The sequence below is a fragment of the Marmota marmota genome, unplaced genomic scaffold (genome assembly GCF_001458135.2).
Source record: "Marmota marmota marmota unplaced genomic scaffold, marMar, whole genome shotgun sequence".
Classification (NCBI taxonomy): Eukaryota; Metazoa; Chordata; class Mammalia; order Rodentia; family Sciuridae; genus Marmota; species Marmota marmota.
In genome coordinates this window covers 28,665,966-28,682,814 of record NW_025999842.1, presented here as the reverse complement: position 1 = coordinate 28,682,814, position 16,849 = coordinate 28,665,966, and the positions used below count along the sequence as shown (strand labels likewise).

Sequence of the window (16,849 nt, the reverse complement as noted above, 5' to 3'; positions counted from 1 at the left end):
GACACAGGGCTTCACCGCTCTCCTTTACTATTAAGGATGACATAGTGGGGCTCATGATTCGCCCTGAGGTAGCTGGTAGATGATTGAAATGTGTTTGTTCCATCTGGGTAGAGTTTTCATTCATCTTGTGTTTCTCAACGAGGAAGCACAGGAAATGGGTGAAATTCATGGTGTTCAAGTTGTTTCCATCAAGTTGAAACAATTTTGCATTTTGAAACAAGTGTTATAGCAGAGCTGATAGGACAGAGGACAGAAAAACATTCATCTTTCCACCACTATGAGAGAATATCTGAGATAATCAACTTAAAAGAAAGAAAGTTTATTTTGGCTCGTGGTATCAAAGATTTCAGTTCATGGTTGGGGGGACCCATTGCTTTGGGGCCTGTGACAAAGCAAAACATTATGGTGGGAGCACATGGTGGCGCAAAGCTGCACACCTCATGGCAGCAGGAAGTGTGTATGTGTGTAAGAGAGAAATAGAGATATTGGACCTAAGATTCCACTATCCATCTCAAGGCCATGCTTTCATATCCCCAACGATCTGAATTTCTCCCACCTCAAAGATCCCACCACCATGGGGCGGGGACACTCACAAGGGACATTTGAGTTCCAAACTATAGTAATGGTACATTGCTGCACATGTGTGAAATCAGCAAACTAAAGACTTGAAGATATTCTAGGGGTTAGATAGCTCAGGTTCTTTAATGAAGTATAGAGAAATGACAGGATAGAGGTAAAACCTTCAGGTTAATAGAGATTTAAAAGGCATATCAAGTCTTTTTTTTTCTTCTTCTTCGTATTTCAGTGCTGGGGATCAAACCTTGGGCTTTGTGGATGTTAGATAAATACTCTGTCCCGAGCTACATCCCCAAACTGACAAGTCTTTTAAAATGGGAAAGACCAAACTCTAGTGCACAGGGATGCACATTTGGATGATAAAACTCCTATAGAAGGAAATGTTATGGTCTGGGATGTAGCTCAGTGGTAGAGTGCTTGTTGAGCATGCATGAAACCCTAAGTTTGATCCTCAGCACTTAAAAAAAAAAGCGTGGTGTGGGGGACATTATGTTCATGATTTTACAATAGTCAAGGGACTGGTTATTTTAGGTGAGAGAGGGGTTTGACAAGGCAGTTTGGGGGAGGCTAGCAAAGTTCTTTTCTCTGCCAGAGTGGTAATTAAAAGTGTTTTATAAGTACTCTTTAACTAAACATTAGTTTTCTTTGATCTTTTGTATTTGTATTTTATTAATAAAAAGGTTTTTTTAAAAAGTCTTAATGAACCAATGGCCACATTAAAAGGGAAAAGTAATAACTAATTTTCTTCAAAATTTGTTCAGAGACACCTTTATGAAATAAAAACATTCAAGAAACACCATTTATACATTCACACAACATTAGATTCCTAGGCCGGTGCCTGTATGATTCTAGGATCTGAGAAAACAAAGTCTATATGACCAAGTTTCTTTCCTGAAGAATGTCCATGTTTTCATGTAGACAGATGTTTAAGCAGATACAGATGCCACCCCCAGGTGCTGTTATGGAGGATAGAACTAAATGCTGTGAGAAAGGAAAGAATAGCTGCCTGGGACTGTCGGAGGCTGCAGCACAGGGAAGCTGGTGGGTTGGGTCTTAAAAGAAGACACTGCAGATGGGAAAGGACCCTTCTGGAAGCTTTCCTGGCTTCCTTAATCCCCGATGAGAATTTACCATACATCCCAACACCATGTCACAATCAGATTGCCCAAATTATGTGCACAGTGGCACAGCCTCAGAATGTGGACCTCCTGCTCCATGGGGAACTGGTCTCTGATAATCTCCTCACCTGGCCCTCTAGACACTCCATTGGTTGTCCCCAGCTTCCATTCTTGGACTGTTTGATGTGCAGTCCACCCATGGAGACCTTGCTGTCTTGCTGGCAGCCATGGAGGCTCAGAGTGCTCAGCAAAGCCTTTGTAACTGCAGTTGGTCTGGCAGCACAGAATTAGAAAATGTTCAATAAGCAACCAAATGAAAGGGAGCCATGTTCCAGAGGGAAAGATGAGTGTGAAAAAGAGCAAGGCTAATCCTCAAAACAGCCAAAGCTGGGTTTCCTCTCCTTTTACCCCTGGGAAACATTAATATGGTGGACAGCCAGGCTTTCCATTGCTTTTCTCTGATTAGCCCTCTTTCCACAACATGGAGAATTAAGTCCAAAACTTGTTAAAACAACCCCAAGTATAAAACTTAATTTCATTAAGCATAATAAGGTGAATTTAAAAACAATGAAATAATATATAATTTCAGTTCATTTTTGTATTAATGGGTTAATCTTTTTAAACTTGGAGAGTCTGTTTGCTTTGTTTGGGTTTTTTTTCTTTTTGTGGTGCTAGAGATTGAACCCAGGCCCTTGAGCCTGCTAGGCGAGTGCTTTAGCACTGAACTGCATACCCTTCAGGGTCACTCCAGGTGAACTGGGATGGCACAAAATAATTACACAAAGACAGAGAAATACCGTTTTCTTTGGGTTCTGTGACGGCTCCTCTGACCCAGCTCCCACAAAGGAGGCGAGGCAGGCAAGAAAAAGAGAGGCACACCTTGAACCCAGTTTTATTGGGGAGAAGCCATTCAAATGAGGCAAAAGGCAGGATTACAAAGGAACAGGTGAGTGTAACTCAACCCCACTGGGTAACACCTACTCCTGGAGCCTCATTATCCAAGCCGAAGTAAGGCCCAATTTATAGTGGGGCTCAATTATTGTTCAATATCTCTTGCCAAGGGGGTGTATTTCCAGAGCAGCTCCCGACAACTTTGTTTTGAAACAAAACTTTAAAACCCTAAATAGATGGGCTGGGGATGTGGCTTAAGCGGTAACGTGCTCGCCTGGCATGCGTGCAGCCCAGGTTCGATCCTCAGCACCACATACAAACAAAGATGTTGTGTCCACCGAAAACTAAAAAATAAATATTAAAAAATTCTCTCTCTCTCTCTCTCTCTTTAAAAAAAAAAAAAAGAAACAAAACCCTAAATAAATATCTTCTCTTTTTGCTTAGGCAAATTTCATCTATTGGGTTCTCTTTTTTTTTTTTTTCTATTGGGTTCTCTCTGGTTGTTCCATACATGCTTTATCCTTGGCAGAAACACTCAGGGAGAAAGGACTCAATTCAAACCTACCTAAAGGCCAATGATCTCACTCCTTACCAAATAGAAGGTAAAATCCCTCTACTTGGGCTGCTGCCCTGTTAATTTAGGTAAGCCTAAAGAGGTTCAACCCCCTTCAGCAGTGCCATTAATTGACATAAGACCTATTTTTCTTTCTTGGGTGTGTAAAGCAACGTTTAAACGATAAATGAAATTAACTATTTATATTAGGAAAAAGCCCAGGAACTTTACATCAATAAATATTTTTTAAATGTATGAATTTCAAAGTTTAGAGATTCATGGGAGCTTGTAGAAAATTATAAGGAAGCAGAAGGAAAGAAGAGTGGTTGATAAGATTGAAATATACAGAGAAAAAAATAAAAATAAAAACAAAGGGAAAAAAAGAGATACAGAAAGGTGGGCAGATCAGAGAACCATTAAGAAATGTGGCAAAACAACACTGATCTTTGCATTGTAATACTTTATAGGTCTGTATTTAGGTCTGAACCCTATTTAGAGCAAATAGGGTTCTTTCTTATACATAATTTTATTTTTAAAAAACTTTCTAAACAAAAAAAAAATTTTTTTTGAGACAGAGTACTGCTACATTGCCCAGGGTGATTTTTGTTTTATTTTGTTTTGTTTTTGGCACCAGGGATTGAACTCTGGGATATTTAACCACTGAACCACATCCCCAGCCCTTTTTAAATTTTACTTAGAGAACAGTCTCACTGAGTTGCTTATGGTGTTGCTAATTTGCTGAGGCTGGCTTTGGACTCTGGATTCTCCTGCCTCAGCCTCTCAAACTGCTGGGATTACAGGCATGCGCCACCTCATCGGGCCCAGGGTAGTCTTTAACAAATGGGATCCTCCTGCCTCAGCTTCCCAAATAGCTGGAACTGTAGACACGCATCACCACACCTGACCCTCCCACATTATTTCATTTGATTTAGTCATAGTAATATAAAGTAGACCTGGCTGTGACATGACCACTGGGCAGTGCCCTTGGCCCTGCTGTCACTGCCTGTAAAGAAACAGCATAGCTTTAGGTCCCTAAGATTCATATAAGCATTTTGTATTAATACAACCCATAAAGTAGTCATATAGTTTCTCACTTTTTTTTTTCAGGTCTGTATATTTTAACTTTGTAAATCAGGAATTCCCTACATCTTTTAAGAACATACTCTCTCTTGTCTCTTTATAGCAGTGGCTTTCAAATTATCCTCTATAGAGTTCTATGGGGACCTGAGGAAGTGTCTTCAGACAGTGAGAGGGCTCTATGCCTTTGCTTTTTGTTTTTTAAAATCTGTTTTATGCATGGGCTTCCATATAAGTAGCATTTTTAAAAAATAGATATTATGATTTATTGCTTTAAAACTTCCCATAATCACAGAATTTTTGATAAAATGTTACATCTCTATAAATTTTCTTTCCTGGTACTTACACAATATAAGGAAGATTAATCATAATTTCTGAGAGCAAATGATAAATACCAGTTTTTAAAAACACTCTGAATCTTTGCATTGGACAGATTTTCCATTCCATCTGATTTTCTATTAATGGATGATTTATTCCATTGAAATTAAGATGGGACATTGATGTAATTATATAGACTCACTTGTAAAAACTGTCTTATTTGCATTTCATAAGATTTCGGAAATCTTTATTCAGTTTAAAATTTAAGAAGCTAAAAGTCACCACCACCAACATTACTGCTTTGCTTAATCTGCTTTGTTTGGAACTTAAAAATAAGAACAGTCAGCAAATGCATGTAATAAAATCATATTGATAATTAATATTCATATCCCTCAATTATCTTCAGAACTCTATGTAGTTATTGAGGAAAACTCTTTTTTTTTTTTAATATTTATTTCTTAGTTTTCAGCGGACACAACATCTTTGTTTGTATGTGGTGCTGAGGATCAAACCCGGGCCGCACGCATGCCAGGCGAGTGCGCTACCACTTGAGCCACATCCCCAGCCCGAGGAAAACTCTTGAATTTATTATGTTACGTTTTTTTGTATATTTGAGCTTGGAGGCAAAGCCGGGAATGGTTCTTCCCCAAAATGGTAGCCTGAAAACACTGTACATTCTTTTTACTTGTTAACATTACACTAAAAAAAAAACAAACAAACAACAACAACAACAACAAAAAACATCACTTTCCACAAAATCTTATCAATCTATGTAAGGATTGAGATTAAAATTTATTGAAATATAAGTAAAAATAAGCCTAAATTAATTTCTGCATCATCAACATTTAGGGTTACACCTAAGCTAGTTAATGTGCTAGGGTCCTACAGCAAAAGCTAAAATGAGACAAAGGCCCTACCTTCCCACAGGAGAGAGAAAACACCTGGAAACTAGTGACTATGCAGAGTGTAGCAGGGCTGTCACAGAGCTATGAGCAGGATGCCCAGGAGAGACTTCTCAGAAGTGATTTTTTTTTCTAAAGTGATATTTTTAGTGACCACATTGGTCATTTGAATGAAATACTGCTGAGAAAACAATACAAGAAATTTTGTTGACCTGTATTTGTAAGCAAATATGTTTCCTCTTACATTATTAATTTCCTTAGCACACTTGATTTTAGCCATAGTAAAGTTCAAGTAGAACTAAGTGCTCAAATAGTTCTAGTAAGATTTTACAGCTTAATTTTCTTGTCATTTGCATGTTTGAAAATAATATGAAGGGCTGGGGTTGTGGCTCAATGGTAGAGCACTTGCCTTGCATGTGTGAGGCACTGGGTTCGATCCTTGGCACCACATAAATAAATAAATAAATAAACTAAAGGTATTGTGTTCATCTACAACTAAAACAAAACAAAAAAAAAATAGGAAATCTACAATTAAGTTTGTCACTAAGGTTGTATTTGTACCTTAATAGAAGTATTTTAATGACTTATTATTTTCTTTCCTAGATGAAAATTTTTCAGTTCCTCATAATAGAAGAGGAGTTCTTGGAATGGTCAACCAAGGCCATCACACCAATGGGTCACAATTCTATATCACCCTACAAGCAGCTCCCTATCTGGATAAAAAATATGTGGCTTTTGGGTATGTACATTATAGATGTCTATATAGTATATTTCACACACATGTAAAAATGTCATTCCAAAGATTTTGATGTGTATTATACATAATCTGTGAGTACCTAATACAGGGCTTAAAAGTAAAAGTAATACAAAGACAAACAAACATGTTTAAAAGTAAATATTTTATAAGAAGCTTCATAAAAAGCTTCATAAAAACACAGAAACCCTTTAGACAAGTCATGGTAATATTCTATTTGTGTGTGTGTGTGTGTGTATAAATATAGATAGGAAGGACATGGAATGCTAAGAGAGATATATATCTCTCTATATATATTTATACCAGGTATATATATATATATATATATATATATATATATATATATACCACTGAGCCATATCCCCAGCCCTATTTTGTATTTTATCTTTTAATAATTTTTTAGATGTTGATGGACCTTTATTTTATTCATTTATTATATATGGTGCTGAGAGTTGAACCCAGTGCCTCACACATGCTAGGCAAGCGCTCTGCCACTGAGCCACAACCCCAGCACCCCCTATTTTGTATTTTATTTAGAGACAAGGTCTCACCGAGTTGCTTAGCACCTTACCAGTTGCTGAGGCTGGCTTTGAACTCATGAACCTCCTGTCTCAGCCTCCTAAACCACTGGGATTACAAGCATATACCACTGTACCTGGCAAGAAAGTATATTCTTATCCAAAAGATATCTTTAAAGATGAGTTTACATTCATAGATGCATAGCCTAAAATAATGAATTGTCTTCAATTTTCCTTCACACTAAATAAACTGTAGTCTGATTTTAAAAACACATTCATTCTTGGATTAGTTTTGAATCCAAATAACCCTCACTTTTTCTTGGACTACTGAAATCTTTCTGTCATCTTGCTGATACTCTCTACCCCTTCTACTTAATGTTCCTTTTTCTCTCATTAAAGAGAGAACACTTTCTTTCTCAACACAAACACGACTACTCTAAAGCTTTTAATGCCTTCATCACCACCCTTCCCACCAATCCTTAGTACCCACAGTCTAGTTTAGCATTCCATGTCCCTCCATCTCTGACCCTATGCCTTTTTCTCAGTCATCACTTCATTACTAGCTTCCTGAATCTTTCAACCAGAATTTTATTAGGTACCTGCCATATGCCAGTCCTGATGCTCAGTGCTGGGCAGAGAGCGACGAGGCACAATTCCTGCTGTTCAGGGAGCTTAGAGTGCATTAGGAAAGGCAGATCAAAACGCAGGGACTGTATTACAGTGAGACATGGGTTGTACAAGTTCAGTAGAGGGAGCATCGGGAACATTTGAGGCAGGACTGAGACATCACCCCCACTCCTATAATAATAAAAGTGATCCTTACAGAATGGCAGTGGAGTGAAATAGTGTTGTTCTTTTTTTCAGGAATTCCTGGTCTTCATGACTGACCTTCCTTTTGGGGAAATCTCTAATTTTGTTGTCATCACCACTCTGGCCTCAGGGGGGCACTGCATCCCTTTTATTGTTCTGGCCCAAGTCTGCTCTCACTTGATCCCTTACAACTCCGAACCATAGTTGAAGCTTGGCTAGAATAGTTAAACCAGAACACCAAAGGAGATGTAGAAAGATAATGATGCAATAGGCAACTAGGTAATCTAGTTAAACTAGATGAAATATGACTCCTCCAGGGACAACTTCCTTCCAAGTCTCTTCTCTAGTGTATCTTAACATCTGGGGTGTACCTCAACTCCTGAAATCCAGATGTGATTAGCAAAGTTTGGAGAGAGAAAGAAGTTTCTTCTCTATTGGAGACTGGTCTTTTCAAGCTCTAGTTCCCCCCCTCCCCTCCCCTCCTCTCCCCTTCCCTTTTTAGTACCGGGGATTGAACCCAGGGGCACTTAACTACTGAGCCACATCCCCAGCCCGCCCCCCCCCTTTTTTTTCATTTTGAGACAGTCTCACTGAGTTGCTTATGGTGTTGCTAATTTGCTGAGGCTGGCCTTGAACTTGTAACCCTCCTATCTCAGCTTCACGAGCTGCTGGGATCACAGACATGCACCACCATGCCCGGCTCCAAGCTCTAGTTTCTGGTGCGTGAATCTGCTCCTTCTTCAGATGGATGACACTGAGAATATACTCTTTAGGAGAGACTGCCACACTACATAGAAGTGCCTCACAGGGAAAGGATAACACAATGCAAGCTTGTAAGAACTCCATTCATTCATATGGTTAGAAGAAGGGGGATATATCAGGGGGATGGGGTGAGGGGGATTAATTTCATTTTAAGAGGGCATTATGATAGGAAGTGGTCATGGAAAACTCTATGAGAAGGTGAGCTGAGAAAGGAAAGTGAGAGTAATAGAGAAAGATGGAAATCGCAATTAGAAAAATCAGTTTTAGGAAAAATGAAGGAGTCAGGCATGGTGGTGCATGCCTGTAATCCCAGTGGCTCAGTGAAACCTTGTCTCCAAATAAAATATAAAAAGGGGGCTAGGAATGTGGCTCAGTGGTTAAACACCCCTGGATTTATTCTCTGGTATCAAAAAAGAAAAAAGGAAAAAAAAAGAAGAAGAAGAAAAATGAAGGAGCTCTTGCAGAGACCCTAAGGAGTTTCTCTTAACATCTGGGGTGCACCTAAGGAGTAAGAAGAACGTCTTGTCTACAAGTTATTTCTGGTCTAGCTGGAGCTTCTTGCCCAGGAAATGGAGAGGGAGGGTGGAGGCTAGAGAAGAGGAATAGCCAGAGCCCAGAGCCCAAGGTGATGGGGAACATAGAAGAATTTCAATTGTGAGCAGCTTCTCATTTTGAAAAGATATTTTTAGAAGAAGTGAACAATTAATTGCAGAAGATGAAAATGAAAGTAGAGAGGCCAGTTAAAAAGCTCTGGTCATAGCAGACCATAAATGAAGTCCCGATGTAAGGTACTGGCAGTACAGATGAGCAAGGGTAAGTTGACAAATCCAGGCAATACTGAGATTCATAGGTCTGGATGACTGTTAGATGTTGAGGGGGAGAGCCTGGCAGGAATCCAGATCAGTGCTGACCAGTAGAACTTTCTGTGTTGATGAAAATAGTTTATAATCTGTACTTCCCAGGAGTTAGCCACCAGGCACACATGGCCATTGAGTACTTGAAGTTTGGCTCATGCAAGTAAGGAACCATATTTTGCTTGATTCTAAATAAGTGTAAATAGTCATACGAGACTAGAGTCTAATACTGGACAGTGCAGGTCTATAGCAATCCTAGGATTTGAAAATGATGGATGGGGGCTGGGATTATGGCTCAGTCAGTGGTAGAACACTTGCCTAGCATGTGTGAGGCACAGGGTTCAATTCTCAGCACCACATACAAATAAATAAATAAAAGTTCATCAACAGCTAATAAAAAGTATTTTAAAAAAGAAAAGAAAACAAAACCGTGGACAGTTAGTACCATTCACTAAGATAGAGTATATGAAGGAGAAGGATTTGGGAGAGAAGATCAGGAATTCAAGCTGGACAAGTTGTGTTTCAGATCAAGATTCCTACAGGAAAACCAGTTGGCAACATCACAGAGGTAGATATTCAAATGAGGTCAGGGCTGAAGATATGTATTGGCAGGTGATCTATAGCCAGACCATAAAACCATCATCCTGGGACAGACTCTAAGCTTTGCTCATCTTATTCCTTTTTGCCCCCCTTTCATCTTTCAAAATTCTACTCCAGGGTTAGGTCAGAAACCCCCCTAATTAACAAAATCAGATGGCTTTTTTTGTGCTCTCTGGCACACTGTGAACAACTTAAAGCAGAGAACAGTCTCACTCTTTCCCTACTCTTACACATAGTAAGTTCTTGATAATTGTGAAAAATTGACATGGAGAATACGCTTCATGCTCTCTTTGAACAGGTGAATCTGTCCATTTATCCTCTGCTCTTAATTTCAGACTATACCTTGTGTTGCCAGTGTCTAGGTCAATTTTCTGTTATTTTAATAGTACACCAAAGACTGGATAGTTTATAAATAACAGATTTTTTTTTTTTTTTTGGAGGCTGGGAAGTCCAAGAGAATGGCATCAGCATCAGCTGAGGGCTTTCACACAATGTTGTAACATGGTGGTGGGCATCCCGTGGAAATGCTTATAAAGCATGAGAGAAACAAGAACAAGCTGGGGACAAAAAGGAGGTGGAATTCATCCTTTTATCAGGAGCTTACTGCAGAGCTAACAACCCACTCCTGTTCACTCATGAAGGCAGAGCCCTGGTGACCTAATCAGCTCTTAAAGATTCCACCTCTTAATATCATCACAATGGCAATGAAATTCCAGCATGAGCTTTGAAAGGGGCATTCAAACCCTAGCATGGACTCTGTTCCAGTTTCTGATTGGGATGGCAAAACAGAGCCTAGAGGCAGACTAAGAGAGGAGCATGGTTGGTATTGACACTGACCCCATCCCAGGAAAGGATCATGAAATGGAAATTGCTCCCTTTCCCTCAGCCACTGTTCCAACCCAAGTACTAGTAGAAGGCACTGGTTCTATGTCTAGGCCTTTCTCTCTGCTTCATATTGTTCTGTTTTAATTGAAAGAAACATTAAAAGTCTAGGTCTGCTCCTCATGGAGTTCTAGCTCACAGCTGGCAAGTAAGAGATGTAAACCAGCATGACTTTAAGCTTTTATTCATGCACTTGATGTTGGTTAGGAGTCTAGAATGTGCCAGGCTTTATGCTAGGCACTGAGCACTGAGTGAAAGTGGGATCCTTGCCCTTGTGGGAGAATCAGAAGTTAACCAAACAGGATACAAGTCAATAAATGTAATATTTCACCCTGGGAACTCCTCAAAAGGTGAGGGGGAATTTCATAGGGACCTGGGAAACTTCCCCAAGGAAGTGAGGTCTGAGCTGATTTGAAAGAAGGCCAGGAAATGACCAGGTAAGCGGGTGAGGAGGACAGTTGTAGCAGGAAGGAAACATGGGGCTCTTGCAGTAGTGGAAGCCAATTTGGTTGAAGCAGAGAGCAAGAGGGAGACTTCAGCAAGACAACCTTGAGGGCCAGTGGGTGGCAGGCCACATAGCCCCTGGTAGGAAATAGTGGGAACTTTTGTCTTTATCATATGATAATGGGAAATTACTGAAGTGTTTTAAGCAGGAAGATGACATCAGACTTGTATTTATGAAAGATCCCTGTGACTGCAGTGAAAAGGGATGGGACAGGTACCAGAGCAGATGCAGGGAAGCCAAGGAGGAGCCTCTAGAGCAGGGCAGCCTATACACAGCGGGGGACTGCAGCCTGGGAGGTGGTGCTGGCTGTAGATGTGGCAAGGTGGACACATCTTAAATATTTAAGATATTTAAGATAAGCCACTTAAGATATTTATGACCGAAGTGAATTTGATTTGTAGGAAATAGCCTTAGCTATTGTTGGGTAGGACTGCATTTGGCAATGTAAGCTAAATGTGGAAATTTATAACTGACGACATTTTTTGTTTCCTCCTACATAGGCAATTGATTGAAGGAACAGAAGTTCTTCAACAACTAGAATCTGTTCCAACAGAGAATGAAAGACCAATATATATATGTAATATTTCTGACAGTGGAGATGCTTTTGTCTGATTTCCATATCATTATTTTCTATGATGATTTATGTCTTTGCATCTAAACAGCTGTTTCTAGGCTTAATTAAACAGTGCTTGATAACACTTAGTTTAAAAGTTGTGGCAGACACAATAAGTTGGCTCATTTAACACCCCATCCCCTCCATTTTTCCCTTTCTTACCTCTACTGTAGACTGTAAAAGAGAAATAGTTTCTCAGCCTCCTTTGCTGTCAGAAGTGGCCATGAGATAGCATTCTGGCTGCGGAGGCAGGAGCAGAATGCCAGGGGTCCAGTCCCCTTCATCTAGTCTTGAACACAAACAGGATGGAGCTGGAGCTATCGTCTTGTGGCCACAAAGCAAAGACCAAGAGAGCTGCTGAGATGTCAGCCCCAACCTTCTGAGCTATGGAACCAATATCAGTAACTACCTATCTACCTCTGAACTTCTTACTAGATGAAACAAATAGACCCCTTGTTTCTCTATGTTATTGATGGTTATGTTGTTACTTGTAACCAAAAACATTCTTAATTTGGCTATGTACCTAATGGACTTTGAACCCTAAAACATTTGTAATAGAATTATGTTGTGATTTATATGTACATTTCTACAATGAAAAACTTGGTAAATAACCAGACTGGGTGCAGTGGCGCATGCCTGTAAACCCAGCAGCTCGGGAGGTTGAGGCAGGAGGATCCTGAATTCAAAGCCAGCCTCAGCAATGGTGAGGTGCTGAGCAACTCAATGAACCCTGTCTATAATAAAATACAAAATAGGGCTGGGGATGTGGCTCAGTGGTTTAGTGCCCCTGAGTTGAATCCCCAGTTCCAAAAAAAAAAAAAAAAAAAGGCTTGGTAAATAACCAAATAGGGATGATGTAATATAAAAATAGAAAAGAACAATTCAGTGTAACACTTCATTATTTCTATAAATAGCAAGGCCTTATGAACTTTGGATGTCCTTATATGATGTCAGTGTAACTCATGGCTCTTTGAGCCATCCAACTATATGAAAATCAAGGGTTTGGTGTTTGACTCACATGATATTAGTTGGAGATCCATTTTATCAGCTGCTCCTTAATCTAACATTCTCAAACCCAAGTCACCTAACAACCTTTTTTTGTGTGTGGGGGGGGGCACTGAGGATTGAACCCAGGGCCTTGTGCATGTAAGGCAAGCACTCTACCAACTGAGCTATATCCCTAGTCCAGCCTAAGAAGCTTTTTAAATACAGACTGTCCTTGACCTACTGAGTCACAGTCTCTAGGTGAGGGTCTCTAAGTGTGGGGATAGGGATTCTGTGTTTTTTAGTTCTTTCCCTAGTGGTTCTTTCTTAGACAGTGAGGCAGTAGTCATTTGGGAATCACAGCAAGACAGAAGTATCTGGTTTTGACTCCTTTGGTAACAAAGGACTTGACTTTGTTATTGGTCATCTTGCTCAGCTCCTGTTAACTGAAACTACCCTTGTGTCCCTGCTCTGCCCAGAGCCTTTCTCCACTGCTGATTTATCTTTCAAGAATGATATTTGATATTTCTTTAAATCAACTTTTTCTTTTTCTTTTTTTTCCCTTTGGTGCTGGGGATTGAACCCAGGGGCACTTTACCACTGAGCTACATCCCCAGGCATTTTTGTTTTTTATTTTGAGACAGGGTCTCACTAAGTCATTAGGGGTCTCAATAAATTGCTGAGTCTGGCCCCAAACTTGAGATCCTCCTGCTTCAGCCTCCTGAGTCTGGGATTACAGGTGTCGGTCATCACATCCAGCAATTTAAGCCAATCTTAAAGAAGACAGGTCTTTAATTGATTTTGGGGTTGCCAAAGATGGGCATATGTTTTATTTTTATGTATTTATATTTTAGCTGTAATTGGATACAATACCTTTATTTCACTTATTTATTTTTATGTGGTGCTGAGGATCGAACCCACGATCTTGCACGTGCAAGGCGAGCGCTCTCCCACTGAGCCACAACCCCAATCCTTGTTTTATTTTTAAATAATTATGGATTTGCAGGAAATTACAAAAGTAGTACAGTGCAGTCCCGTGTACCCCCTAGCCAATTTCCTTCACAATGCACACAACTCTAGTGCAAAATCAAAACAAGGCAACTGACATTGGTACAAAAGAGTGTGATGCCATTTTTTAAAAAAAAATTTAAGATGCTAGTGGACCTTTATTTTATTCATTTATTTACATGTGGTGCTGAGAATTGAATCCAGTGCCTCACATATGCTGAGCAAGTGCTCAACCACTGAGCCACAAGCCCAGTCCTGTGTGACGCCATTTTATTATGGGAAGATTTGTGTAACCATGCACGATGAAAATACCAAACTTTTCCAGCACCACAGAGACCTCCCTGTGCTACTCCTTAGTCTCACCCATCCCCTGTCCCCAATATCTCTAAATCCTGATACTTGGCATGTGCCCTTTGTGTGTGTGTGTGTGTGTGGGTCAGCTTTATTGCTATGTGCCATATGCTTTATACCAAAATTGGTGGTGGATGAGGAGAAAGCATACTGTCCATTCCATTTTCAACTGAACCAGAAGCAGAAAGTGTTAGGCATGTGTGTTTTAGAGCCAGACGCCTGGGTTGGAATCCTGGCTCTGCCCTTTCTAGCTGCATGAACTCAGGCAAGAGCTTCTCGGCCTGTTTTTGTCAGCTTTTTCACTGCTGTGGCCAAAAGACCTGACAAGAACAATTAGAGGAGAAAAAGTTTATTTGGGGGCTCACAATTTTAGAGGTCTCAGTCCACAGATAGCTGGCTCTAAATTCTTGGGGCTCAAGGTAATGCAGAATATCGTGGCAGAGGAAAGCAGAGGAAAAGGGTCTAGTATGCTGTAAGTGCCCATTAGATAGATATTTAGTAAATTAGAAATTATGTATAACCTTTAGGGTGTGGCCTTAGGACCTGTACCTCTTAAAAGCTCTCCAATGACTGATCAACAGCCAAATTTGGGAAACACTGAGGCAGAGACATCTCCTCTTCCTATACATCGAGTTTTGGGCAACCTGAGAACTCAGGTTACTATATGAAAGCCTCTAGACCTTTTCTCTGGGCCTTTGGCCAGTTCTGAGGTCACACTGGGGACATCTCAAACAAAGGGAGCAGAGCTTGCCACTGAGACTCAACAACTACCAAAGTAATTGGTAAAAGGAAACCGATACTTTGCAGGGATCCCGATGAAAACACTTTACGAGCATTGGTCATGTAGTAACAAGAAGCAGAGCAATTCTTCCTGGTGATGAAGCTATATATTAAAGGCCTTAAGCATTTTTATCGGATGTTGTGAAAGAACTGGGATGTTTGCATGAGTGTAAGAAACTGGCTCCAGCTCCCTTGGTCTGTTTAGCACCAATGTAGAACTCTGCCAGTCTTCTCAAGGATGGCAAGTTCCTGGTTTAGAAATAGGAGAGCAAAGGCATTCTGATAATTTATAGAAAATGTGAATTATGTGGCAAACCTTGTCCTAACTGATGATAGGAAAGTACATATACTGTATCTTACATTGGATCATGCAAATAAAGGAGTATGGTTTCTAAACGTTTTTCTCATTTTGGGAGATCTGAGATAAACATTTAAAAGTCTGTCTAAGGAATCTGTTTGCCCCAACTGTGGACAGTACCATTTGTTAATAAACGGATAGTCTAGCAACCTTAGGATTCCAGACTTTTGAGTTTTTACACTTTGCATATATTTTAAGTACAGTATATTTGTTTTAGAATCACGTATCTAGCAATGTAATGGTTGAATCACTTAACCTGTCACTGTTTTCATTTGTAAATTAATAGAAATAAATAATTTTTTAGCTATCTACAAGCTCCAAAACTTTAGTGACTCTCTGGGTAAATTTATAAAATTCATTATAATATTATCATTTACTTTGGGGCTTCAATTTCATTAATAAAATGAGAGCACATTATCTCATAGTGTTTTGAGAGGTTAGATGGCAGATGAAGACATTTCTTTTTCTTCTCGGGGGGTGGTACTGGGATTAAACTCAGGGGCACTCAACCACTGAGCCACATCCCCAGCCCTATTTTGTATTTTATTTAGAGACAGGGTCTCACTGAGTTGCTTGGCGCCTCACTTTTGCTAAGGCTGGCTTTGAATGATCCTCCTGCCTCAGCCTCATCATTGGGATTACAGGTGTGTGCCACCACACTGGCTAGGTGCGGACATTTCTAATGATGCCTGAACATAGCAACTGCCCAATAAAAATTAATCTCCCTTTTGAAATGCCTCCCTCAAAAAACCAGTGCAACTGCCACTGACAGATCATTTCAAGAAATATCAAGTCCCTATTATGTTTAGTATTAGCAGTTCTCAGTAACACTATTTGAACTTTCAATTGACTAAACTAATTCAAAGGTATACCCCCAATGTTAAAATGGGTCTCTGCTATACTCAGCAATACTCTCACCCTTATGGAAACGTTTTTTGTTCTTTTATGTTTTTTTGTGTGTGTGCGTCTGTGGTTTTTGTGTGTGTGTGTTTGTGTGCGTGTGTGAAGCTAGGGATCAAATCCAGGGTCCTTCACATGCTAGCCATGCTCTTTAAAACTGAGCTGTACATGATTCACAATTAAGAACAGCAGCAAGTTAAGAGGACAGAAGAGGCTTTACCACGAAGCTACATCCCTGGCCCTTTATTTTGAGACAGGGGTCTCACCAGGTTTCCCAGGCTGCCCTCAAATTTGCAATCCTCCAACTTCAGCTGAGGAGTCAGAGTCACTGGGATTATAGTTGTGCACCAGTACAAGATTTTGCAATTCTAACAAACTTCAAGATAATAAAAATGGTATTTATGCATGGGCCACACCCTGAGAATGGTGGGAGTATGGTGGGAGTTTTCAACTAGAGCTACAGATTAGAAACACCGGGAAAAGCTTTTAGCTGGGTATGGTGGCTCACGCCTGTAATCCCAGTGGCTCAGAAGGCTGAGGCACAAGGATTGCAAGTTCAAAGCCAGCCTCAGCAACTGGTGAGGCACTAAGCAACTCAGTGAGACCCTGTCTCTAAATAAAGTGCAAAAAATAGGGCCAGGATGTGGCTCAGTGGTTGAGTGCCCCTGAGTTCAATCCCTGGTACCAAAAAAAAAAAAGCTTTTAGAAATCCTTACTCCTCTGATGAAGTCAATA

At 40.1% G+C, this 16,849-nt stretch overlaps 1 protein-coding gene across 3 annotated transcripts in view; it reads left to right on the top strand.

Annotated features, from left to right (window-relative positions):
• The window catches only part of Ppil6 (peptidylprolyl isomerase like 6), a 32,810-nt gene extending 20,371 nt beyond the window's left edge, over positions 1–12,439 (top strand). For 2 of the 3 annotated variants that reach the window (XM_048786583.1, XM_015497316.2), the window contains 2 exons: positions 6,039–6,174; positions 11,621–11,816. In XM_048786583.1, coding sequence (XP_048642540.1) covers positions 6,039–6,174; positions 11,621–11,732 — 248 coding nt within the window. In that variant the 3' untranslated portion in view covers positions 11,733–11,816. Of the gene's footprint in view, positions 1–6,038; positions 6,175–11,620; positions 11,817–11,906 lie in introns of those variants that run through there. The other variant, XM_048786638.1, reaches the window with a different exon arrangement.
• The last annotated feature ends 4,410 nt before the right edge of the window (positions 12,440–16,849 follow it).